Raw genomic sequence first — 26,894 nt, forward strand, 5'->3', positions numbered from 1 at the left:
CCAGGGCCTCCTCGACGGGGACCCCGGGGGTCAGGCCCTGCAGGGGCAGGAGGGAGAGTGGAGGGTCGGGCAGCTGCGGCCTTGGACAGGCTCGGCCCCGGGTTCCAGAGAAGCAGAGCCGGGCCGGGAGGCGCGGGCCGAGCCACCCAGAGGAGGCCTGGCGGGCGCAGGGCAGGAGCGGGCGGGGCGGCCGCGGGCCGGGCTCAGGGCACCGCGCCGCGGCCAGCTCGCCCCAGACATTCCGTTTCCGCCGCTGGAATGCGCGGACAAGGCTCCTTGTCAGCCCGGGGCGCGCGGGGGGCCGGGTTCCCGGGGGGGGGCGGGGGGGGGCCCGAGGCCGCGGGACCTTTAAATCTGCCGCCCCGACGCGGCGCACAGGCCCGCGACCCACCGCGCGAGCGAGCGACCCCCGACGACCGACCGGGCAGCCTCGCCGAGCCCGCCATGCCGCGCCCCCTCCCGGGACTGCTCCTGCTGCTCTGGCCGCTGCTGCTGCTGCCGCCCCCCGCCGCCCCCGGCCCCCTGGCGCGCCCCGGCTTCCCGAGGCTGGGGTCCCGCGGCCCAGCAGGCAGCCCCGGGCGCCGCCCCGCTCCGGCCGCCCCCTCCGGCGCGCCCTCCTCGGCGGCCGGCCAGCCCGGCGGCGCAGGTACGGCCCGGGCGGGGCGGAGAGGGGCCCCAGGCCGAGAGGACGCGAGCGGGTACCCGGGAGGGACACCGGCCGGAGGGACACCTGGCAGGAGGGAGGGAGAGAGAGATCCCGGGCTGGGGCCGGGCGGGAGGCGAGGGTGGGCTGGGGAGCCTGGCATCGAATGAGGAGGAAGAGCCTCGGTCATCCGCCGATGAATGTGTTCCCTCCATCCCAGCCTGAGCCAGACGGTGGTGCAGGAGAAAGAATCCCTCCTGATGAATCCCGTGGTGAAACTGAGGTCCAGAGAAGGAAGGGAGATGCCCAAGATGGCTCACAGTCAGGGCAAGAATTTGGGCCTCCTGAAGCTCAAAACCACCACTTTCCTCTGCGATTTGGGCAGGGAGGAGCACCGGGCCCCCTCCTATCTTCCTGTCCCAGTCCCTACCTCTCGGTTCAGAAGAATAACCCCTTCCTGAGATTCTGCTTAGTTCTGGAAATCGCTCCATCTCTATCTCCCCAGGTCAGTATGTGACCCTCCCCCCTCCTCCCAGCCCTCTAGCGGCCTCAGTCCCCTCTAGGATCTGGGCTAGAATTCCAACTGGAATGTCCAAGGTCAGGGTGTCAGGCCAGGAAGGAAATCTGAGGAGCCTCCTGGATGCCCAGGACCTGTCTTGTAACCATCCTGGTCTCAACCTCTGTTCTCTTGCCTCTGGCCAGATGGTTTGCTTGAATACACAGGCTTCAACTCCAACCTGTGTTCTCTTCCATCTTCAAACATCCAAGACACTTTGGTCCTTGGTGAACAATTCCATTCCCTTTTGGGTCAGTAATTGGTTCCTGTGGCAGAGCAGAGCTCCTTGATCAGCAGAGCTGGAAGATCATTTGACACAATCCCTAACAGCACACTCAGGGAAACTGAGGCTTATCAAAGTGAAGGGACCCAGCAAATCAGTGTCAGAGCCTGGAGTAAAACTCAGGGCTCCAATAGCCCAAGTAAGGGTTTTCCACTGCTCCAAGCTACCAAGCTCTTAATATGGTTTACTTAAGATTTTTGTCTTCATTACCAAAAAGTCCAGCTTTAGTCTTGCTAAAGAGTGGCTGCACCACACCATTTTCTTGGTGTCCAGTCTCATCTGGGCAGGGATGCTTTGTGCTTCAGGTTGATTTGCGTTGTCTATCCCCTTCTGCACCCTTCTGGATAACGTTGAGAAGGAGCACAAGGGATTCTTTCTTGCACCAGCCCCTGTGGGCTGGATTTGAAATGAAGACAGCTCTGTCTTTGAGCCAGGAAGTGCCGGAGTTCACAAGGGTTAAATTTAGCTGGTAGCCAGATGGTTGCTCCAGGCCAGGAGTCAGTCTAGAAGAAGATTAACTTCTTCTAGAAGTTAATCTTACCTCTGGTCCTGAGCCACATCCCTTGGGGAAGGAACTGGGAGAGGGAGGAGGGATTCTGTATGGGGTGGCCATGCCCCCTAAGCAGCACTGGCACATTATTCCCTGGAATCTAAACCAATATTGAATGATGATCCTTTAATAAGCACCACATTCCACCCTTTTCCAAATTCCCTGCTTTTTGCAACCAGAAATTGCTAAGCTTTGCTATGGGCTTTTATTTCTAGCAGGGCTATCAGAAGTTGGCAATATTGTGAGTATGGAAACATTTTAGGAAATTCAGATTCTCACTTTCTTGGTTTCTGAGAATCAAAGTGCTACTCTCTAGTAAAGGAGAGTGAGATTCAAAAACAATTAATGATGTTGCTAAGGGGGTCTCATTCAGGAAGCAACCGGATGCTCATAGAATTTGCAGCTATCAGGTCAAGCTCCCTGTGTTAGTTTTCCACTCCTGCTGTAATAAATTACCATGAACTTAATGGCTTAAAACAACACACATTTATTTAAGAGTTCTGTAGATAGAAGTCTGACATTAGTCTCACTGGGCTAAAATTAAGGTGTCAGCAGGGCTGCATTCCTTTTGCAAGGATCTAGGGGAGAATCTGTTTCTTTGCCTTTTTCAGTTTGTAGAGGCTGCCCTCATTCCTTGGCTCGCTGCCCTTCCTCTCCATTTCCAAAGCCACCAAAGGCAGGTTGAGTCCTTCTCACACGTCATCACTCAGCTCTCCTTTTCTGCCTCCCTCTTCCACTTTTAGGGGCTTTTGTAATTACATTGGACCCACCTGAATAATCTGGGTTAAACTCCCTGGTTTATCAAGGAGTTTGTCTTAATCACAAGATCTTTGACTTAATCACATCTGCAAAGTCTCTTTTGCCAGGTAAAGTAACATACGTAGAGGTTCCAGGGATTAGGACATGGACATCTTTGGGGATGGGGCATTAATTCTGCTCACTGCACCCCCTGTTACCTCCCGTGGAGGATTCCATGTGAAAGACCAAGTGGAGAAGGGAGCAATCATGCACGTTTACTTTTAAGAATATAGCCTTGCTGTTAGTAAGGACACCATTTGGGTGTTAGTGAAAGCATTGTCAAATATGGGGTTCCTATCATCATGCATTTTTTCTTTTACTCCAAATATGCAAAAATACCTAGATCCATCTCCAGGAAGGAGTTTTAACATGGTTCTTCTTCCTTGCTCCTGATGCATAGTACTCAGGGATGAAATGAAATTCTAGAGTTTTTTTTTTTTTTTTTAAGACTTAATTTCTTTTGTCTTAACTAAATACATGACATACAGCATATTTGAGAGTGGTGGCTCAAAGTCAACTAGCAGAATGTTTACTAGGTACGTGAAATAATGTTGATTTTGCCGTGGGAAATCTTGCCTCAGAGAGAGGCAACCGTGCAGAGAAAAGCCCCTTTGGGCTGAGAGTCAGGAAACTCAGAGTCCAATCCATGTTCTACCGCTTTCTAGCTCTTATGCCTCCCTGGGACTCAGGTTTCTCACCTGTAAGATGGGTATAAGAACAACCTCTGCACGTCCGACTTCACAGGGCTGTTGTGTTGGTACCCTGTGAACTCTGAAGTATTATTGAAAGTAGGATATTATTTGTTTTCTGAACTGAATACCTTCCGGAAGCAGGATAAAACCAAGAAGATAATTTTCAGTTTTTAAAAAAAACTGCACAGAGGCATAATTCCTGTACCAGAGAGGGCTTTTTCTGTGATTAACTGCTTAGCCTAGGAATTTCGTTCAAATCCAGTTTTTCCCACTGCTCACTGAGTAAATGCCTTCTTAGAGCAGCATCAAGTTCCAGCCCCCTATTAGGAAGAGAAAGAACCCTGATTGGCACTTCATGCCCAAAGATGATCTGATTTCCATTATATGGTGTGTGTGTGTGTGTGTGTGCGCGCGCGTGCGTGTGTGTGTGAGTGAGTGAGTGTGCGTTGGGAGAAAAGGAGGAATGACTTGAAAAAGAGGTTTAATAACTGGCTTCTCTCTTAGCCAGTCCTGACTTTTGGATTTGATTTTGGTGGCTAGGAGAAGGAGGAGTGTAGAATGAGATTGTGGGGAAAAGGATAAGAAAAAGAGATGAAAACAGAAGTTTACTGTGTTAGTACAATGTGCCAGATCCTCCTTTGTGGAGGAAAGATATGAGTTCCTTGAGGGTGGGAAATCTGGCTTATTTACTTTTGTAGCCCCGGAGCTTAATACATGGTAGGCTCTCAAAAACATATTTGGTGAATGACAGAATGAAAGAGAGGTGCCTGAGAGAATTTTGGGGTCAGTAGGATAGATACCAGGGGGAAATCTCTGCTTCTTAAAACAAGACACGCTCACCAAGTTGGAAGTGCAGTAAACATAGGTCTGATTCGGTGTCATTCCTCTTTCTACTTCCATCTAGCTCAGGCTAGCTGGGCCCCCAAGTTCATGAAACATGCATGAGTGACAGATGGAGGGAGAATTCAGGGTTACTCTGGAGCAGTTTTTGCCCCCTTGGAAGGCAAATAAAAGAAGGAAACCACCAGAAGAGCACCAGTGTGCCTGGCCTCAAACTCTGCAGTTGCCTGAGGGATCTGGAAGGCCTGGGTGGGGTTCTGTGAGTGAGGCTGCCCTGAGTTCGCCTTTTACACTGTTCAGGACACTTTGTCCCATTGCCTCGGATGGCTGAGGTGCCCAAGAAAGATCTGGAGTCCATTCATTCCTGGAAGTCGAGAGGAACCTTGGGAACAAAAGCAGAGGGATGAGGTTCTAAGTGAAATTCCAGGGCTCAGCAGCCTATAGGGGAGATATTTGAGGAAACTTCGCACGTTGATGCGAATTCTCACTAGGGAATTATGAAGGCCTGGGTGCTTTCAATATCCAAAGGGAGGATGGTCTTGGGGAAGATAGCAGACAGTGGGGTATTTGGAGAGTGTTTAGGGGGAATGTGGGGATGCTGCCTTGCCTGGCCTCCAATCCCAGAGCTCAAAGGTGTTAGGATTGCCCCATTTCTGATTGTGGTCTGATCATTGCTTAGTCTTTTCTGTTCCCCATCCCCTTCTTTGCAGGTGTTTGCAAGAGCAAGCCCTTGGACTTGGTTTTTATCATTGATAGTTCTCGAAGCGTAAGGCCCCTGGAGTTCACCAAAGTGAAAACCTTTGTCTCCCAGATAATTGACACTCTGGACATTGGGGCAGCGGACACGCGGGTGGCAGTGGTGAACTATGCGAGCACCGTGAAGATCGAGTTCCATCTCCAGACCCACTTGGATAAGCAGTCCTTGAAACAGGCCGTGGCTCGAATCACACCCTTGGCTACAGGCACCATGTCGGGCCTGGCCATCCAGACAGCGATGGACGAAGCCTTCACAGTGGAGGCAGGAGCTCGGGCACCCAGCTACAACATCCCAAAGGTGGCCATCATCGTGACAGACGGGCGGCCCCAGGACCAGGTGAACGAGGTGGCTGCTCGGGCCCGGGCATCTGGTATTGAGCTCTATGCTGTGGGTGTGGACCGGGCAGACATGGAGTCCCTCAAGATAATTGCCAGTGAACCCCTAGAGGAGCATGTCTTCTACGTGGAGACCTATGGGGTCATTGAGAAACTTTCCTCTAGGTTCCAGCAGACGTTTTGCGGTAAGTCTTTGCTGCCAACTGAAAAGGAATGTTATATTCAGACGTTGTGTATCCATTAAAAAAAGAGATTTATTTTTTAGTTCTGGTAGAAATTTTGTGGAAAATTTAAATGTAAGCAATGCTTTTTTGGTGTTTTTTACCAACTTAAACACGCTTTGTTGGTTTAGGAATATTGAGCTGCCTTATGTATAACTTGGTTTGCTCATAAAATCCTCATGTTTGCATTAGAAATGTGATGGTCTGGAAACATCCAGGATAAATGATCCTGCTGTTCCCTGATGGAGTCAGAAAAAAATAAAAATAAAAAACTCAGGACACTTCTCTTCTCCCCTCTGCCCACCACTACATTTTTCCAGATATTTTCTTTAGCTTTACCATCTCTAGATTAACAGAACTCTGCTTGTTTTCTTGCAGAAGACAGGGAGCTGCGTCTGTCCGTGGATGGATCAGCTGGCGTGTATGCCAGCGTAACCGTCAGGCAGAGTGTACATTTAGTGATTACTGTAGTTTTCAGATTTGGCTCTTTCTCTGATTATTCTTTGTGGAAGGACAGGATTAGGAATCAGGGAGATGGGGATTTCAGTTCATTTGAGAACAAGAAGCAGATTTTTTTTTTTAATTATTCTATCTTGTCCTTCTGCTCCTTTCTTCCTTTAGATGGAGTTTGAATATATGAACATGCTAATTTAATTAGAATTTTTAGCATAAATTAGCCAAATCTATGAATATGAATTCATTCAAGGCTGGAGTTTATTTTTAGTCACTGAGCATAATTATGAATTTGTGGACTCATACTTTATTTTCTATTTTTATTTTTAAATTTATTTATTTATTATTTGTATCTGGCTATCTATCTTTATTCATGCTTTATCTTTTATCACTCAGAGATAATCTTTCAAAGCCCTCTATGGAATTATCCAAGCCGGTGTGGACAAATTTCTAGTTCAAGTGAATTTTAAAACATAGATCCCTTTTGCTATAGTATATCTGTTCCATGTTTATTTATTCAACATGCATTTATTGATCACTGATGATACAAAGATAAAGGTAGTCACTCCCTACCTTCAAGCAATAGTCTAGGGGATGAGACAAGCAAGTGAACCAATAATTATAATAGTAAATTTCAAGGAGACTTTATATCTAAATTAATGTGAAACTTAGCAATCACTGGTTTATCAGGAAATGGGAAATGAAGACTTGGTCTGGAGCAAAGTTTGGCGTCATCTCAGCCAGACCTGGCCAGGCCCCTTGTCTTTCCTGTCCCAGGACACTGGGCCTTCACACACCGTCGTTGGCTTTGGTGGCATCTACTTAGCATTCATTAGTTTCCCAAAAGAAAATGGCTTTCTTTCTCCCAGGAAACCCCCCTGTGCTTTGGCTGAGAGCTTTTCCATGCAGATGCTGGTCTGTGGCAAAGTTGGGTCTGAAAGCTAGCACCTGGGGTTGGGCTTGAAGGCCATAAAGTAACAAGTGGTGAGTGGCAATCTTTTCCTTCTGGTACAAAAGGCCTGCTTGTTCTGGGGGGAAAATGTCCTCTCTATGGAAAAAAGACTGAGGGGCAGCTTGTTGTAGTCAACAGGCTGGAAACATCTTTCCATGAAAAGGCCCTTCTTGGGAAAATATTAGCCTTGTCCTGTTGCCAGAGCAGTGGAGGCTGGGTTACCTGCCACGGGGGTGCCAGCCTCCTCCAACAGGCCTCCTTGGTTTCTCAGAAATAACTAAACTCATTGATTCTCCTTTCAAAATGTGTCACTAGGAAAAAAAATCCAGTGAGATATAAATGGCTCCAGGAGCAAAATGATGGGGATGCTGTTTAGCTAATGTAATCTCTTTTATTTCGTTCGTCTTTTTCTTTTTATCTGTTTGTATATAGCGTATGAGTTTATTCTCCTTGCAGCTATTAAAGGTGCTGAAGTGGCATGCATATGCATTTGGGCTCAAGAACCCATGCTGCATATTCAGAAGGCAGCTACCCGAATTGCCCTCCCCCATTTGCATATCCAAATACGTATTGCCGCCCAAGAGTGAGTGAGTTCCAGGCCTAGAGGAATACCTGTGGGTGAATTCTGTTTAGACACCAACTGTAGAATCCTTGGAAACCGGATTCTGGCTGCAGTGGGACAATTAGCTCATGGACCTTCAGGAAGTACATTATTCTTCTCATTTCTTGCAGTTGGAAAGCAAAAGTCTTTTTCCTGGGCAGATGGGTAAGTTGAATAAAATATCAAGTTGCCTGACCCATGTGAGTGTTTGGCTTCAGCTCCAAATTCAAAATTCCCTGTCTCGTTTGAGAAAGTCGACAACAAGATCTGTGATTTTAAATTAGTAACATCATTAGTTTAAGAGTGGTATTGGTAATAAACCAGGGGCAGAAACCAAATACCAATTTTTACAGTGAACTGAAGATAGAATGGGAGAGGAACCTGGAGAGCGATGCCTTTCTGACTTGGGAGAAAGTATCTGACATGCGTCTTCCGGGTTGACACTGACTGGTGTAAACCTCCTTTGCGCAGCTCTGGACCCATGCATGCTTGGCGCCCACCAGTGCCAGCACGTGTGCGTCAGTGACGGGGAGGGCAAGCACCACTGCGAGTGCAGCCAAGGATATGCCCTGAATGCCGACGGGAGGACGTGTTCTGGTGAGGCCTCCGTAGGTGGTGGTGCTGACTACAACGTATCTGGGGACTCCCTCTCTAGGGTTTAGACTGGCCTGATGCTTTTCTCCTAACTGCCTTTTGGCTGGCTTACTGTTGCTTTTCAACAGTTTTCCTTGAAAAGGAACTTGAGGAGAAAAGTGAAATAATACAGAAATCGGCCTATTACAATACTTACCACTAGTTTTAGAGAAAAAGGTTAGTAGAGAAAAGGGCCTACTCGCCCTTACTAGCCTTCCTTACCAGGAAGGGGGCCAAAACTCTTGGTTCTTTGGAGGATTTGGACTTTTTCTTGGATTTTATTTAATTAAATACAGGCTATCCCTTCATCTCTATGACCATAGATGCTCATGGAATCTAGAAGTGGAAGAAAATTTAGAGAGGTTCTTACTCTTCTGGTATTTGAATGCTCACGTAAAGTCAATGAAGAATGGGAATTAGGTCCATTTTTTAAAAATCTTAGAGAAGTTTTGAGAGGAAGAAAACTGAGAGATCATTTAATTCAACCTACTGATTTTATAGGTAATGAAATTGGGACCCAAAGAAGGGAAAGGACTTATCCATGTCATGGAGTCTCTTAGTGAAAGAGCCGAGACCAGGAAGTTGGTTCCCAACCTCCAGTTCTGTAGCCTTCCTCTTGTGCCAGGCTGCCCTGTTTCATTAGCAGTGTGTGGGTGTGGGTGTGGGTGTGGGTGTGTGGGTCTTGTGGCCCGTAAGTATTTATTTACCACGTGTTTTCCATATGTTCACATTAATAGCTATCGATAAATGTGCTCTTAACACTCATGGATGTGAACACATCTGTGTGAACGACAGAACTGGCTCTTACCATTGTGAGTGCTATGAAGGTTATACCTTAAACGAAGATAAGAAAACTTGTTCAGGTGAGTGGAGAGGAGGTGTTTCTGTTGCTACCTCCCTCTACCTCCCTCCCTAGCCAGTGTTGGGGGAAAGGTAACATTGATGGGGAGCTTGGTCTGTTTTCCTCTCTCGCCACCCCTGGCCTTTTCCCATTTCTAAGTCTTATTAGAAAAGTTAGAAATGGCAGCATGTGTGTATCACAGCCCATATGTGTAAGTGTGTTGTTCATTTCCTTCTCTGTACTCAGCCCTAACAGTCCTTTCCAAATGCTAAAGACAATTTAGTCAGTTAAAATCAAAGAACACTCCACAAGATACTTACTATTTATGAAGGGAAAAACAGTAACTTCATAGTGGAGAAACCTGGCAGACACCACTTTAACTAAGGGATCAAAGTTATGTCACCAGTAATGACACATAGTGACATCGTGCGTCTCCTGACAAGATGCACTGAGGGCACGGCAGCACTTCTGTGGTATTCTTGCTAAAAATTTAGAGTCATGAGGAAACATTAGACAAACCCAAATTGAAAGACACACTACAAAATAATTTTCCAGTACTTTTCTAAAGTGTTGAAATCATGAAAGACAAAGAAAAACTGAAGAAATATACCAGAGTGGAGAAGACTAAGGAGATGGGACAATTTAATGCAACGTGTGATCCTGCATTGGATCCTGGACCAGAGAAAGGACATTAGTGGAACAGCTGGCAAAATTTGAATGATTAGTTAGATTAGTAGATTAGTAATGAACGAATCTGTAGATTAGTTAATAGTATTATTTCGGTGGTAATTTCCTGGTTTTGCTAAGTGTATTATGGTTATATAAGATGCTAACATTGGGGGAAACTGGGTGAAGTAGAGTACTTTGTATTATTTTTGAAACTTTTTTATAAGCCTGAAATTATCTCAAAATGAAAAGTTTAAAAATAAAAAATAGTTTTAAAATATCATGTCAGGACAGAGAAAAGTGCCCTGAATGAAAATCTGAGTCTTGAGTTCTGATGTTGCTCTGAGTCACTTGGTCTCCTTTGGACTCAGTTTCCCCATTTATAACAGGAGAGGGTTGAATTACAATTTCTTCCAACTCTGTTTTTCTGAATCTAGTGTAATTAGCCACACAACTCTTGGAATCCCTCTGATTTGATATAAATACAATAAACCTAAAAGGAATGCTGTAGAAAGTATTTATGAGACACTTAGATTATAAAAACTCAGTATAGATCATTTTGAAAAAGAGTTGGGGAAAGTAGAAGAGTAATTACTGTATGTATAGGATTTTGTTTAACTTGGCTAACTTCTAGTAAGAGTAAGCATTACTGAAGGCTTTGAATGGTTTCTAATAAGTTTTCCTCTTATACATTTCTAGCTGCAAAGAAGATTTCTATCTGTAGGTAATAAAAGACTTCTCCGCATTTAATTTCTTTTCTCCTGGACTTTGATTTGGCAGCTCAAGATCAATGTGCTTTTGGTAGACATGGCTGTCAGCACATTTGTGTGAATGACAGACCTGGGTCCCATCACTGTGAATGCTATGAGGGCTACACTCTGAATGAAGATAATAAAACGTGTTCAGGTAAGGTCTCCACTCAACACTTTCTTTCACACTTGGCTGTTTCTGCTGCAGCAAAACCAACTTGCAATTCACAAGGAGAGAGATTCTTAAAGGTACTTTAAGGAATTGGGCTTAGGCATTCTGCGGTGCTTATTGACCAAGGCTCACATTGCTCAGAGGGCAATGAGCTCACTAGACTTTGCAAACATCACTTACTTCAGAAAATTACCAGGAAATGGGTAGGGAGTGGGGGATATGAGAAAAGCAAATTGAATGTAGGATCCTTATTCAGGAAAACTTTATAGCTCTGTACACTGGGGACTTGTAAAACACATAGGAAACTTTGGAGGAAGCCAGTTGGACAGTAACTGTTTGGTGTGATAGGCTGAATTGATCTTTTTCCAATTAAAACTTGGCCTGGAACTTTTCTGTAGCATTAATCTTAAAGCTGGATTGTTTTAGTAAAGGAGACTTTGTAAATGACTGAATTAGACTTACACAGATCTTCTAGTAAGTTTGAAGCAAGTCATTCCTGACAGTTTCTAGATGATCAATCTTCGGTGAATCTGAGCCTATGACTTGGCTAGTGAGCCCATGCCAGTACTGCTAATCCTCATTAATTTGATTTAAATGCACTGGCAGAGCAGACTGGCGTTTATAATGTAAAAAGACTCCTAAGAGAAATTCCTAGCTTTCCAGGTGGTGTTTAGTTTGGCATATTCAATATTTTTTAAGATTGTATGTATATTTTCCTGTCCCTTGAGGAGATATATTATGTGACCTTTTCAAGAGAGATTAAGGGAAATGGCATATCACCAATTCTCTTTTTTAAAAAAATGAAATCAATAAAAGAGTGCTGAGTACCTATTTTGTTTCCAGGACTGTGCTAAGCACTGTGGGGATATAAAGAAGCATATTTTCTGCCTCTGAACAACTTACAGGCTGGGTGCGAAGAGAACCAACACCTTAAGAAAGCAGAGATTAAGTAGCCAGGGAGAGGGACTCACAGTAACTGAGGGCTGTGGAGGCTGGGGAGGTGACACAGGGTGGATGGGACTGAGCGTCAGAGGATGGGGAAAGTTTAGATGGAGGAGTTTAGATGGGGAAGGTTTAGATGGAGCTCAGGCATGGGGGTGGCTTGTGTTGGTTTGTTCAAGGGGGAAGGACTAAGTCAGCTGGGATGGGAGGACTGAGGGCTGTGCTACTCAAACCGGTTACAAGTATCCCACTTGGTGCTTTGAGCTCCCAAGAACATTGAAGACCTTGGGAAAGGAAACAAAAACAAATTTACATTTAAACTAACAGATATTATGGAATAAAATGGGACATTTTATTAAAAAGAAAACATAAAACATCAAAGAAGATTTTCAATTGAGGCAGACTGGTCCAGGCAATACCAGATACCAGGCAAATACCTAGCATTCTTCGGTGCCTACTGTATGCCATACATGGTTCTAGGCATTTTAGATACAGTCCCACAGTTAATGCTCACAGCAACTTCATGAGGAAACCGAGGCACAGACCGTGGTCACTCGGCTAGTGAGTAGCAGAGCCAGGATTTGAACCCGGCACTTGCTCTAGTTATACGTTCTCTTAGACACCAAGCCATACTGTCTCATGGTGCAAAGCACAGCATAGCAAAGGGAGATGGAAGAGAAAGACGAGATGACCCACAGTTAGTATTTATATATTTTAAAGTAATAATGGTGATTATACCAAAACGGAGGCATACAACATGGGTCAGATCCCCTCTAACGGCCTGCTTTCCCCTTGCTGGGCAGTAGGAAGGCTTGTAAATTAAATGTCGAGCCCCACATCAAGATCCAGGAGTGGAGGCATGTCCGGTTGGTATCTCAAGAGTGGCCGCTAAGCTGGGATGAGGGAAAAAGGAAACGTTCTGCTCTTAGACATTTTGCTGGAACAATCTGAATTGTAGTGATGGAGGAGAGTATCAGAGTTAAAGTTGGAAAGACATTTTATGGGTAGATTATATGGGGCCTTACATTTCACAAAGCTATTTTATAGGCAATAGAGAGCCATGGAAGGTTTTTGAGCGTGGATGACACTTAAGAGGAGAGTTATTGGGGAACAAATAAACTAGTTTGGCCCCTGCAACGGCAGAGGAAGAACCTGTGTCTCCCAGGAAGCCTTTCTGGGTTTACTAAAGGAGCATTGCTGTTTTCACTTGTTCCAGGCCAGTTTGGTCATACGGCAGTATGGCACTTTTCTCTGCTCCCCACTCAAATTTGGGCAAACTGTCTTCCTCCATGAAATGTATTTACTTGTGACAGACGATAAATACGTCACTATCCAATCATACACATCATCACGTCATCATTATTATTGGTTATTATTTTTCTCTCTATCTGTGTATGTACACGCGTGCATGCGTGTCTGCGTGTGTGTATATGCATGCAGGTCAGTGTTTTCTGTTCCACTTTGTAAGCTCGCAAGGGCTTGCCCTTGGTCAATGTAGTCTTTTTTGTGCAGCATCAGACTTAGCTCCGTGTGCAAGTAGGTCCCTAAATAAGTTATTTTTGGCCATGGCGATGTTATCCATATATAGCTGGAGATGTGGAGGCATTGATGGTCATCAGAAAAGGCTGAAGGTGAGTTCTGGAATATAATCAAGACTCAGTGCAGCCCCAGTGCTGGGGGTAGGAAAAAAGAGAAGGCACCCCCAGATATCTGCAAAAAACAAAAAAGGAAGGAGTGTATGCAATAAAAAGTGAGGCTAATGGGACGTGAGGTAAGGAGAATAGGCTTTCTCTTTCTGAAACATGGGAGACTTGTTGCTGATGACTGAAGGATTCATTCTTTGCACTTGTTGGGACCAAACTGAAGCTTTTTCCTCCCAGAAGTCTGCATTTAGTTTCCTGTTGTGATTTGTGAATCTTTCTTTCCTGCATCACTCCTGGTTAGTTCGTAACAGGTGTGCCCTGGGATCTCATGGCTGCCAGCACCTGTGTGTAAGTGATGGGGCTGCGTCCTACCACTGCGACTGTTACCCCGGCTACACCTTGAATGAAGACAAGAAGACATGTTCAGGTAAAGACCGTCCTTTAAGTCTATTTCCTTAGGAGGAGCTTCCCTCTCTCCAAGTCTGAAGCACTGTTCTGAGTCTTTCTCCTGGTCAGAATCCTTCAGTGGTTCCCAGCTGTCTTCAGAACGAAGCAATTCTATTCCTTCATCAGGTGTTCTTCTCTCCATGATCTGATTCCATCCTCAATCTCTGTTTTTCTTGCTAATTAAAGTCTCTCCCTATCTAAGTCCAGATTTTTTTTTTATTGTAGAAAAACATACATAATATAAAATTTAGCATTTTAACAATTTTAAGTGTACTGTTCAGTGGCATTAAGTACATTCACATTGTTGTGCAACCATCCCACTATCCATCTCTAGAACTTTATCATCCCAAACTAGAGCTCTGTACCCATTAAACCATAGCTTCCCATTCCTCTCTCTCCCCGCCTCTGTAACCACTCTTCTTCATCCTGTCACTACATTTGCCCCCGTATACTTCTCCCCAAGTCCTGTGGTCCAGCCACGTGGACTATTTGCTATTCTAGGAGCATGCCCTGCACTCGCCTGGTTCCATTGTTGCTGTAATCCACTTCCTTCGCCACTTTTACTTGTCAAAATCCAAGAACCACATCGTTGCCAACATTTGGTTTTGTTGGATGAAATTTTGTCAATCTAGTGGATGTAAAGAAGTATCTCCTCGTGAGCTTTATTTTTCCATTTCCTGGTTACTAATGAGATTAAGCATCTCTTCTTATGTTTATTGGTCATTTGAGCTTCTTGTTTGGAAATGCTGTTTATGCCAATTTTGTATTTTTCTATTGGGTTATTTTATTTTTCTTATGGAGTCACAGGAACTCTTCACATTTCTGGATATAAATTCTTCGTTGTTTTTATGTGTTGCAAATATCTTCTCCTAGATTGTGCTTATCTTACTTCTTGATGTCTTTGCAACAATATTCATAATATTTTAATTCTTAAGTAGTACAGTAGGTTTATTAGTGTTTATTTTTATGCTTTATAACTTACATAAGTGTTCTATAAATTACTTTGTGTGAATCAAATATTACCAAATTATGTTTGTTTGTTTTTTAATTCCTAGTGCTAGTTCAATTTTAACCCCCTCTACCAGAGTTCCCCTTATCCTTCTATTAAACTTTATCTTCTCTTTTAGCACCAGACACCTTGTGTTGTGGTTGCTTGTGTGTGTTCCTTCAATCATTCCTTCATCCATTCAATATATATAGCACATACTGTGTTCTAGGCACCAGGTATTCAGTTGTGAACAAAACATAAATGGTCTTTGGTAATAGTATAGTATAGGGGAGAAATGCAAGTAAAAAGCAAAGTTATAAATTAATAAGAGCAATGATAGAAGTGAACAAGGTCCTCAGAGAATGGGGGTTGGGGGAACCTACTTCAGGTTAGGAGGGTCTCTCTGAGGAAGTGACATTTGAGAGCTGAGGATCAGCAGTAGTTAGGTTGAGACTGGAGTGTGGGGAAAGAAGGAGGGAGAGCAATGCTACGTCCTGTGTGATGGCTTTAATGGGGAGAGGAAGTGAAAGGCAGCCAGTGTGATGGAAGCACGATCAGTCAGGGGAAGTGTACTAATAAGATAGTTTGGGGATTTAGGCAGAGGCCAAACCGTGCGGATCTTCTGGGCCAAGAGAAAGGAGTTTATTTTTTATTATATGGGAATTGGAAGTCATTGGAGGGTTTTAGGCAGCGGAGTGACATAATTCTGTTTGTATTTTTAAAAGTCACTGTAGCTGTTATATGAAGAGTAGACTGGAGAGGGTGAAGAGCAGAAGGGGGAGACGAGTTTGGAGGCTATTGCAGTGGTCCAGGCATGGGCTAGGATTGTGACAATGGTGATAGAACTAAACTGATTCAATGAACTAAGTAGAATGAACAGGGCTTGGTGATCAGTTGGATGTGGGGGACAGAGCAGAGGAGGAATCAGGATGACTTTGATATTTCAGACTTGAGCAACTGGGAGGATGGGGTATCTTTATTGAGGTGAGGAAGACTGGGGGTGAAGCAGATTTGGGGGAGAAAGTCAAGAGTTAGGTTTTGGACTTTTTTTTTTTTTTTTGTGGGGAAGATTAGCCCTGAGCTAACATCTGATGCCAATCCTCCTGTTTTTGCTGAGGAAGATTGACCTTGGGCTAACATCCGTGCCCATCTTCCTCCACTTTATATGGGATGCCACCACAGTGGGGCTTGACAAGTGGTGTGTTGGTCTGCTCCTGGGATGTGAACCCGCCAACCGCGGGCCACAATAGCGGAGCACGAGCACTTAACTGCTACGCCACAGGGCCGGCCCTGGACTTGTGTTTTTATGTTCCTGCAGATTGTAAACCCCAACCCCCCAGAGTGGTAGGTCTTGTCTGTATTCCTAGCATCTACATAGCACCTGATGGTTACTCAGTAGATATTTCTTCATTCAAATTAAAGTATGGATCAGTTTCTTGGGGAGGGTGAGAATAATGAAGAGCAGCTTACTTTTAGAATTTGAATATGTCTGGGTACTGTCACCCTATCTAAGTGTTTAATCTTCAGAAAAATCAGTCTTGGGCATTTTTTCTTCTCCTAGAGGCTGGGGAATCCAGCATGGTTTGTAATGTTTTAGGCTCTGACCTTATTTGTTTAGCCATTCACTTATTGATTTGTTCAGCAAATATTCACAGAGCTACTGTTATATATCGAGTACTCTATTAGGTCCTGAGGAAGGAACTGGAGACAATCATGTTTTGTCATTTGCAGTGCACAAGTCTTGCTCTTCTTTTGTTAAATTTATTCATAAACATTTTATTTTATTTTTAAAAAATTTTTTTGTTGTGGTTTTTTTTTTTTTTTGAGGAAGATTAGCATTGTGCTAACATCTGTTGCCAATCTTCCTCTTTTTTGCTTTTTTCTCCCCAAAGTCCCAGTACATAGTTGTGTATCCTAGTTGTAGGTCCTGCTAGTTCTTCTATGTGGGATGCCTCCTCAGCATGGCTTGATGAGCGGTGAGTAGGTCTGCGCCCAGGATCTGAACTGGCGAACCCCTGGCCGCTGAAGTGAAACACGTGAACTTAACCGCTCCGCAGCTGCGCCGGTCCCAATATTTTATTCTTTTTGATGCTATTGTGAATGGATCCATCTCTCAATTTTCAATTGTGCTACATCTCAGTTTTCCAATTTTCTATGTTTTAATTAGAATGTCCCACTGAACCCCTGCCCTCACAAGGCAAGACAGACACTGAAAAAGTATCTTATGTATCCATTTTATACTCTGTACAGCGATGATGGGCATGTCCTTGATACTCGGTAGATACTTTCTGGCATATTGACTGATTAATTGACTGATTGAGATGGGATTTGAGCTGGCTATCCCTAAAAGGTTCAATAGTGTTTGGAAAGGTAGATAATATTTAATCAAGTGAATTTCTGGTTCCCAGTCCTGTATCATATCTTTGTAGAATGTGGGAGAGAATGTAGAGGCAAAGGACCACTCCCTGTCCTCAGGCAATAGACCACTCAGTTGGAAGATTATACATCAGTCTTCAGATCTGGGCAGTCACTCTTATTTCCATAAGGCAACTTTAGGGGCTCTGGTATTGAGTAGGAATAACTGCCTCACTGAATTACAGAAAGAAATAGGAGTGAGCATTGTCATTCTCCCAGGTTCTTTGCTTAAATGTCAATAAAACCTGAACATTTAGTTCCAAAGTGTTTATGAGTAAGAACTAGAACTCTGAATTCAAACTATTCAGTAGAATAATAGTCTGTATAGGAAATTAGGAATTATCTAGTTTTAATCCTTGAAATATTTGGCTGTACTTATAGAGAACTGTTTTCTTCATTTTCATTTCTTAATGAGGACATATCACAAGAAGCTTAATTGTCTTATCTCTGCATTTTTGACTTCCTCCTACACCATCTTTTAAAAAATTTACTTTATATTATGGAAAATTTCAATCACAAAAGTATGGGGAATAATATAATGAACTACCATATAACCATCACCCAGCTTTGACAACTGTAACCTTTACCTAACATCTCCTAATTCCATTTCTTCTGTGACATTAACATTCCAAAGTATTTTTTCCTTTTTCTGTGTGTTCTTATATCCTTTTACCTCCTGGAAAGTGCATTTAGGTCAGTCTTAAAATTGGAAATATTGAATCATAGATTTCCTGATTTGCTGTAATTTCTAATTAGCTATAACATTTTGCGTACTGTCATTGTCGGCAGCCATTGAAGAAGCACGAAGACTCGTCTCCACAGAAGATACTTGTGGATGTGAAGCCACACTGGCATTCCAGGATAGGGTCAGCTCATATCTGCAGAGACTGAACACCAAACATATCCTTTCTGGAAGGTTTTCTGCTTCTCCTTGAAGCCAGCCTAGGTACTACAATTGAGCCAAATAGCTTGGGACATTCCACAGGATAAGGGTCCTATTCATTAAGTTTCAAGATGAGCAGTAATAATATGCAGCTTTTATTTTTTAAATTGACTTCTTTTAAAATGTTTTAATAGAGCATTTCACTCATTTAATATTTACATGTAAAAGCTGCCTAACTATTTCTTTCTTTAGTGCTTTTCCATAGCAGTATATGCTCCTAATTGAGATCTTAGTAACAGATGGAGCTCTTATGCTGATTCCTTCAGATGGCTTTCTTAGTTCAGAATCTGTACATGTACAGAATGAGTCAGCTGATAATGGGGTGTGACAGCTCAGATGACACGTAGTTGTACACTTCGGCTAGCCAAGTGGTCAAAAAGCAGATTTCAAAATGTAACATGGTACCATCTCAGAAACTTTCAAAATCAGTTCTTTAGCCAAATGAGTAATTTAGGAAAAGTACTTTTTCTTAGCACAGTTAACAACACTGTTCCTAGGGGCCTGAGGGGAGTGGTATTCAAATTGCGATGGGGATACCCTAGGAGTATGCAGAGACTTTGGGGGGAATAGGGGTGCACAGAACATTTTAAAGGAACCAGTTCCAAAGCCTTCACTTCCTTAAATTGATCTGCCTAAAATGGTACTTGGGGTCAGTTGGCATTCTCTTTTCCCATCTCTCACTTCAGGATCACCATTCTCCTAACTTTACCCAAGAAACGCATACCTCCCACTCAGCCTGAGATTACCAAGGTGAACTTCTTGGAAAAGTACAATCTCCAGAGCCAAACAAAGGGAAGATTCAATAGCTTTTTAAATCAAGGCTTCATTAACACTGCTCCCCTATTCCATTCCATTAAGAGATACCTTTCCAGTTAAATTTTACCTTTTATTTTTAATGATTTTATGTCAAAATTTGTAATTTATTTTGTTTGGATCAATTATGTGTTCATAATAGCTGTAATGGTAATCCAGATGATTAAAAACAAAATTTAGGGCCTTTATGGTCAAAGAAAATTGATTTAAAGGTAATTTCAATATAAATGTGTGTGTGCTTGTTGTTTGTATAAGCTTACTTGAGAAGTATAATAGAGTGATCCAGAAAAGATTTCCAAGATTCAAAGTGGAATAAAATTCTGTGGAGAAAGTAGAAAGGAAATACAAATTCAAGGAAATACAAATTCCTTTATTTTAAATATTTTATTTTAGAAGAGTGATAGTAGGTATTAATTCAGTATGATATTAATATTATGTGGGTTACATTTGAAAGACTGATTTAAATGTTATTTTAAAGACTCAGTATTTATAGCAGAAACTGCATATTTTGTAAATAAAACATGATGATAATTTTCATATAATTTAAATATGCATGACATGACTTATTTTCAAGATTATTTTAGGGGATATATGAGCAAAAACGTCTGAAGACCACTGCTTTATATCGTGCTTTCTAAAGAACAGAATTTCTGAGTTTTAGATTAAACTAGACTTTTGGTGAGAAAACAATTTTGCTCTTTTTGTTTACAATAGAATGTAATTATTTTCTTTTGTATTGAAGTGTTTGAAAGTATGTTTACATTTTCTAATGTCTAAAAATCAATAGTGTTGGCCTTAACAACTAGCCACTTGATGACGTTTTGGAGAAGTTGCAAGCAAATGAATATGGACAAATACATCGTTAAGTTTCTCAAATTTTTCACCTGGAAAATATGGAGAGCTTGGTGTATTTAATACTTTGCGTACTCCAATGTTCCTGCTAATAATTTGCCATTACAAATGCCTGAATATTACTGGATAAGTAGTATGAGGATCTTCTGGAGAATCAGTATCATTTTTCTAAGGAAATAAATGTCCAGATCCTCATTAAGAACAAACTTTAGTGTCTAAGCTATGACTGTGAAATGGTTGGTAGAAATAGAATGAAAAGTTTAATGTTTCTTTCTTTCTTTACTAATTGAGCCATTTAATTTTTAAATGTTTATATTAGTAAGATAACCATACTTACAATGGGAACTTCTGATCTATTTTCTCTTGATAATATTTATGGTATAAAACAATCTTATTACTGAAAGTGTAAATTGTACAAAGTATTTACACATACAAAAGTTGATATAATTAAATTGAGAGGAATATAATTTAGAACTGTTTCTTTAACATTTTTTGTTTTTACTAGAGTATTATTGAAGCTGTGATCAGGGGATTATAATATACATATCTAAACATAGTTAACACAGATCAAGTGAACATTACATGCCATTTTTAATTCATTCTGATGTTAGAAAGAAACACACAACTAAAGACTTTAGTTGTGAAATAAGAATGTTATAACTTTTTACAAAGGGCATAAAATCCTACATTTAGTTTATTGTTTTACTTTAAGATCCTATCAATAAAATTATATATTTATAAATATTGCTATAACAAGTAACAAAACCTAATGTTGTCTTTTTAAATGTTAGTGATAAGCCTAACTTTTTTTCACTTATATATTTGATACATGTTTTTAGCTTTAAAACTTATAACTTTTAGAAGAAAACAATCCTTTAAATTGTGTACTACTCAAGTCCTCTTTTGGTTTGTATTGTCTTTGGTATAATAAAAAAGTTAGTATCTTTATATATTATTGTCATCCCTTTTTGTCGTGACTCATATCAATTTTGTCTATTAACATATTTCCTTAAATTTAAACTAAATTAACATTTATTTTGAATATATAACAGTTTCTTGTCAAAGGACAAAATGTTGTGACTCTTCCTATAATTTAATCTTATGCTCTTAAGGTTAAAAATGTAAGTTCAGGGGCCAACCCCGTGGCTTAGTGGTTGAGTTCGGCATGCTCTTTCGGCGGCCTGGGGTTTGGGTCGTGGGCACGGACCTACACCACTCGTCCGCAGCCATGCTGTGGCAGCGACCCACATACAAAATAGAGGAAGACTGGCACAGATGTTAGCTCACGGCGAATATTCCTCAAGCAAAAAGAGGAAGACTGGCAACAGATGTTAGCTCAAGGCGAATATTCCTCAGCAAAAAACCAAACAAACAAAAAGTAAGTTCAGGTTAAATAGAAAGGCTTTAATCAAGAATGTCATGGGAGAGGGAATAAAACAAAATTATCTAAATTTAGATAAAATATTGTTGAGGGTACATTAATATATGTGCCTGAGAAGCAAATATAACCTCAGATGTAAACCCAGAAAACAGTCAAAAATCTAAAATATAAACTTTAAAGGGAAGAAATGAAAAATAAATACATCAAGGGAGTATATATTATATGAAACATATTGTTATTTCTTAACATTTTTGAAAGGACATGATATACAGTAGTTATTTTCCAAACTTATTTGAGCATAGAGTCAGTAATGTTAATATATCACAGAGAAATGGTGCTATATAAGGAATAAGAGCTCATGTGCAAGAACTAGGGAAAGGTATTTAAAAAGATGATTTTTAAACAGTGTGACCATCAGTAACTAGCTTCAACTAATCATGTCTTAAACTTGACCAGTTGATTGGAATCCCCCGGCTTAGATAATACTGATTTGTTTCATGAGTCCAGTGTAGGGTGCCTGTGAGCATGTGCCAACATATCTTAGGAATTTACAGTTTGGTGCTGAAAAAACAGATACACATACATTTGAAAAGAAATGCATATATTATCTGAATGGGATGGGGGTTATGTGTGGAAAGAATTTCCCAGGGAGACCTGCTTTGTGTGTTTGGCTAGGCACAATTGGCCAAGAGGGTAAGGACATCATAGGATATATAAAATGGCCTTGGAAGCAGAGAGGAATGGTAGGTTGCAGGAAGTATATTGGCTTTCTTAGAGTGGGGGCACCATAGTAAAGACATTTTAGGATTGAAGGAAGATCTGATTTTAGCTGGGGTTTAGATTTGATAGGAAAGGCATTAGGACCATTTCAATTCTTGAGTGTGCTGGGTGAGGCAAACAGACTCAGGTCAGAGGATTTGAACATTTGCTTGAGATGGGGAAAGAAGCTACTGCTGCATAAAGTACATGCTAGATTATACAAATCAACAGTGGTAGCTACAGAATGTGGGAAAAGGAAAAACCAGAGAGAAATAAAAAACGGTGAGACTAAATAATTTCATGCGAGTTTCTGCCCTATACCTAAAATTGTGGTGATTTGTAACTCTCCAAGCATTCAAAAGGGACAAAGGAGAATTGAAGAAAGAAATATGGTAGAACAAGAAGAGAATATTCAACAGTCGACCCCAGGAGAGAAAATACCAAGCACCTCAATTAGTATTTAAAAATGGAAGGCTATACCCCAATTGCAATCATATGCTGTAATGGCCCAAAGCTCATACATATTGTTTTTATAAGGACTCTTGGGCTGCAGTAACAGCTTAAATAAGATGTTAAAAAGTTCTGAAACAAACGTAATAAACACAATCTCCTGTCCCCAAACTGCTCCAGAGGGTTCTCCAATTCCCAAAAGCGCATGGGAAGGTTTGCAAGCTCTGAAAACGCACATTCCCAATTTCATGTGGCCGACGGTGTCAGTTTACCAAATACAGTAAATGAATTTTCCCTTTCAACAATGTTGGGACTTTGGGGCTTACAAAATACCCAATCATTGTGACCTCATTTGAACGAGCGCCTGTCCTGAGTCGATCCTGACACCTCAGGCGAGCTCCACCGCGACCATCCCAGGTGTGGCAGGTGCTCCGTGCCCTCAAGGACTGAGGGCAGCTGAGACGAGGCGGCAAGGCGCTGAGGGTCAGCGACGAGGCCCCAAGCAGGGGGCAAAAAGGCCCAGAAGCAAACACTCCACGTCCAACCACATCTTCGGCCCCGCGACCACCGCTCCTACAAGGTCCCCGCTGCCCGCGCAGGCGCACGACGCCCGGGGCCCGTGCGAGGGCGACACCGGAAGTGCCCTCGGCGCCCCGGATGCGACCGGGCGGCGGCGGTTGCCAGGGCGACGGGAGCTTCTGCAAGCCGCTGGTACATGCGATTGGCGACGGAGAACAAGTTTCGTGCTGCGGGCCTTGACGGCGGGGGTCGTCCTGTCGGGGTTCCCAGGATGTTCTTTTACCTGAGCAAGAAAGTGAGTTTTTTGGGGGCGCCCCCGCTTCTCCTCCGTTCTGGCGTCCTGCGGGCGATTCCCGCATCCTGCCGGCGAAGCCAGGCGCCTGATCGCGGCTTCGCCATCCTACCCCAACCGGCCTCTGACCTCCTCCAGCCGATCCTCGAGTCCCAGATAGTCCGTGGGGGGAGCGGGGGGGCGGCAGCCTCCTCGCACGACTGTCTCCCATTACTGCCCCAGGCTAGGTCCTTTTGGGGGGTCAGCAGGGCAGAGCACTGCGTGCTTGCCTGTCTTTCCCCCTGCACCTGTTGCTGATCCAGGTGACTTAAATTCTTTGGATCATCCCGGACCCCTGGGCAAGAGAAACGTAATAACAAAAGAGTAGCCTAAGTGTTGTATGTAGAAAGGGAATATGGACTAATGGTATGGATTTATACCTCCTAACCGCCCCCCCCCCCAAATTTATCTGGTGACTCCGGTGAGGGGTTCCTCCGCAGTCACTGCTCTTCTCTCCTGTTCTCTTCTTTCTGTCTTTCCCAAATGGTAGGGCCCGGGGAAGCTCAGGGGACTGTGCCCGCATCATAACAGCTCACTCTTTCATAAGGGTGACCGTCTTTCTTCTTGGGGGATTTTCTTCAGCCTTCATCTCCTGTGGACTCACTTCTCGACTCCTTCGTGACAAGTTGTGTGAGTGGTTGTGGTTGCCTTTCAGATTGCCATTCCCAATAATGTGAAGCTGAAATGCATATCTTGGAACAAGGACCAAGGATTCATAGCATGTGGTGGTGAAGATGGATTACTGAAAGTTTTGAAATTAGAGACACAGACAGGTAAATGAATGCAAGCCCAAATGTTTGAACTTGATGGAAGATTGGCTTGTGTCATTTGTTCAGTGAGATTTGCTCATGGTATTCGTTAGTATGCAATTCTAATTCTTTTAAAAGGAAAAAAACAAAATCCCAAACATCTTGTGTTTTTGTAGAGCATTTTTGCAATAAAGTTCAGAGAATATCGAATGTAAACGTCAGGTGGCTTTTGCTGAAGTTATTGATGAAAAGTGAAAAAGAATGAAAAATGAAAATTAAGCCACTGTGCTGTCTTGTGCTATGTCTGTTTGTTGTGCTTTATTATTAGGAGTCTAGTAAAAATCGTGTGAATCAGCATTTCAGTGAGTCACAAAATCTCACATTTTGGCAGATTATTTGTAGGCCTATCTCATCTTTTCCACTTATCAGATGGGTCAATTATTATGTATCTAGTTCCCAAGAACAGAAAACGGGGTTTTAAAAAAACCCCTTTTTTTTCTTTTTTTGCTGAGGAAGATTGGCACAGATGTTAGCTCAGGGCCAATGTGGGATGCCACTATAGCATGGCTTAATGAGCAGTGTGTAGGTCCACCCCTGGGATCTGGCCCTGCAAACCCCCCGCCGAGGAACTTAACCACTGCACCAGGGGCGAAGGCCCTAAAAAAAAAAACTTTTTTTTTTTTTTTTTTAATAAGTCTCTTGTCATTACAGCTTAATTTCTCTTCTTCTAGTTCTTTGGAATCATAGCAAACTTCACAAAGCAGAATTTCACATTTCTTTAGCATCCCTAGTGTTGCTCTAGATTGGAGATCTAGATAATCCCCTATCTGAATTGCAGATCTAGATAAGGAGATTGGAGTTGGAATCGCTGCTCTGCCATAAGACTTCTGAAGGACTTTCAGCAAATTGCTGAATATCTTTGGGCTTTAGTTCACGCTTTTGTGAAATGAGAGGTTGAACTAAATTACATTTTGAATTCCTTACAGTATTGTGTGTCAGACTTTATCAGGCATAAGAATCATCTGAAGAGATTGTTAAAATGGATGTCTGGGCTCCAGCCCCAGAGTAGATCTGGGATAGGGTCTGAGAATTTGCATTTCTATTGATACTGGTGTTGCTTGGTTCTCAGATCACACTTTGAGTAGCGCTGCTTTACAGTTTTGAATGTGGTTGGAATCATAAATGTTTACTGATCATTTTCTATGTATGGGGTGCTTAACTTTCACTATCTCATTTGACTTGACAGTAATCTTGAGAGGTAGGTATTCCAGATGAGAAAGCTGAGGCTCTGATCGGTTAACCACGGGCACACAGCCAGTAAGTGGCAGAGCTGGGATTTGAAACTAAGCTTGTCTCATTTTTATGTCTTTGTAACCATTACACAAAGTGCTTGGTGGACAGCCTAAGCAAAGAGAGAATAATTGTTTTCATGTGCTAGATTAATTATATGAATAAAAGGCAGGTAGATACTTATGTACCAATTAGAGATTGGCTTCTGATGTTTAATAATTTAATGTTTCAGTGCTTTAGTTTTCTTAACTGTGTTAAAATAACTTTTCTCTGTTATGCCTTTCAAGCAGGTATATGTATATATATGTATTTTTTATTTTGCTTAAAACATGTAGCAAGTTTTAGTTACATTAAGAAATGCATTCATTATGTAAAACATCGAAGGCTTTTCCAAAAAAAATTGCTTTTTTTCTCTCTCTGCCCTTTTGATGAAGTATAGGGTATTCTTTGAAATTAGTGAGCGAGATGGAAAATAGATTCTTGAGGTTTGGAAAATGGAGTAAATTATTTGTTTTTGAACTTATTGAGTGTAAATCATGTTGAAAGAGTTAAATATGAGAAATATAGCTGGAAGATTCTAACAAGGTCAGTATATTGTATTTAATAATAATAGTTGTGATGCAGCAGATCCCTCTGGTAACAACCACCAGATGTTACATGCCTACTACATATCAAGCATTGTGTTGTGCTGAAGATGTTATGTTGTAAGTGTGGTTTTGTAGCTTTGCTATCAAATAGCTAAGTTATTATCATTCATCAATATAATACAACAACCTCTATATCGATAAAACGTCTTCTGTAGCATCATTTTTAATGGCTGTTTAGTATTCCATTATGTTGATATATAATAATTAAGTTCTAGTGTTGGGCATTTAGATGTATCCACATTTTTACTATTAAAACAACCATATCGGGCCGGCCCCGTGGTTTGGTGGTTAAGTGAGTGCGCTCCACTACTGGCGACCCGAGTTCGGATCCCGGGCTCCCACCGGCGCACTGCTTCTCCGGCCATGCTGAGGCCGCGTCCCACATACAGCAACTAGAAGGATGTGCAGCCATGACACACAACTATCTACTGGGGCTTTGGGGGGAAAAAATAAATAAATAAAATCTTTAAAAAAAAAAAAAAAAAAAAAAACAACCATATCTTTGCATCTAAATCTTTGCATGAACCTTTAATTACGTTCTAGGATAAATTTCTAGAAATGGAATTCACTGGATCAGAGGGAATGTACGTTTATAAAGGTTCTTAATATGTTTAGCCAAATTACTCCCCTGAAAGTTTGCACTCATTTGCATTCCCAGTAGCAGGAGGCCCAGTTTTCACTCTCTTGCCTTAGAAGAAAGGGAACTAGAACCAGCATTTGCCTCCATCTTTTTACATCAGGTTATGATGGTGAGGTAGGTAACCCTTCCGCTCCCACAGGCCAATTTCCACATGTTTTGCTGGAGCCCACTCCTCTCACCTTCTCCGGGACCTCATTACTAACGTATCCTCTCCCTCCTCTCTCAGCATCAGTCTTCTTCCTCCCTCCTTTATCTCCCTCACCAGGGACTTTCATGTTCTAAATCTAATGGACACATTCGACCTTTCCTTCTGTCTTTAAAACATTATTTTTCAAGACAAAAG

The 26,894-nt window shown here is 42.3% G+C and overlaps 2 protein-coding genes across 3 annotated transcripts in view; both read left to right on the forward strand.

The window, feature by feature from the left end:
* Window positions 1-368: 368 nt before the first annotated feature.
* On the forward strand, window positions 369-20,664 carry MATN3 (matrilin 3). Its single transcript, XM_087436426.1, has 8 exons — window positions 369-646; window positions 5,073-5,639; window positions 8,153-8,278; window positions 9,052-9,177; window positions 10,602-10,727; window positions 13,629-13,754; window positions 17,967-18,077; window positions 19,744-20,664. Exons 1-8 carry the CDS (start codon window positions 445-447, stop codon window positions 19,797-19,799), a joined length of 1,440 nt encoding a protein of 479 aa, XP_087292552.1. The 5' UTR covers window positions 369-444; the 3' UTR covers window positions 19,800-20,664.
* Window positions 20,665-23,053: 2,389 nt separating this feature from the next.
* Window positions 23,054-26,894, forward strand: part of WDR35 (WD repeat domain 35) — a 56,076-nt gene continuing 52,235 nt past the window's right edge. For both annotated transcript variants that reach the window (XM_004418298.3, XM_087437113.1), the window contains exons 1-2: window positions 23,054-23,189; window positions 23,881-23,998. In XM_004418298.3, coding sequence (XP_004418355.2) covers window positions 23,091-23,189; window positions 23,881-23,998 — 217 coding nt within the window. In that variant the 5' untranslated portion in view covers window positions 23,054-23,090. The remainder of the gene's footprint in view (window positions 23,190-23,880; window positions 23,999-26,894) is intronic.

Source organism: Ceratotherium simum, chromosome 11 (assembly GCF_057802395.1).
Source record: "Ceratotherium simum simum isolate JZ-2026a chromosome 11, ASM5780239v1, whole genome shotgun sequence".
NCBI lineage: Eukaryota > Metazoa > Chordata > Mammalia > Perissodactyla > Rhinocerotidae > Ceratotherium > Ceratotherium simum.

Bases quoted from the DNA above. Each gene is read 5' to 3' on its own strand.
- MATN3 (XM_087436426.1), top strand. From the start codon at position 445: ATGCCGCGCCCCCTCCCGGGACTGCTCCTGCTGCTCTGGCCGCTGCTG. The intron at 8,279-9,051 runs GTGAGGCCTCCG...TCACATTAATAG, and splicing joins CGACGGGAGGACGTGTTCTG to CTATCGATAAATGTGCTCTT. The intron at 9,178-10,601 runs GTGAGTGGAGAG...TTGATTTGGCAG, and splicing joins AGATAAGAAAACTTGTTCAG to CTCAAGATCAATGTGCTTTT.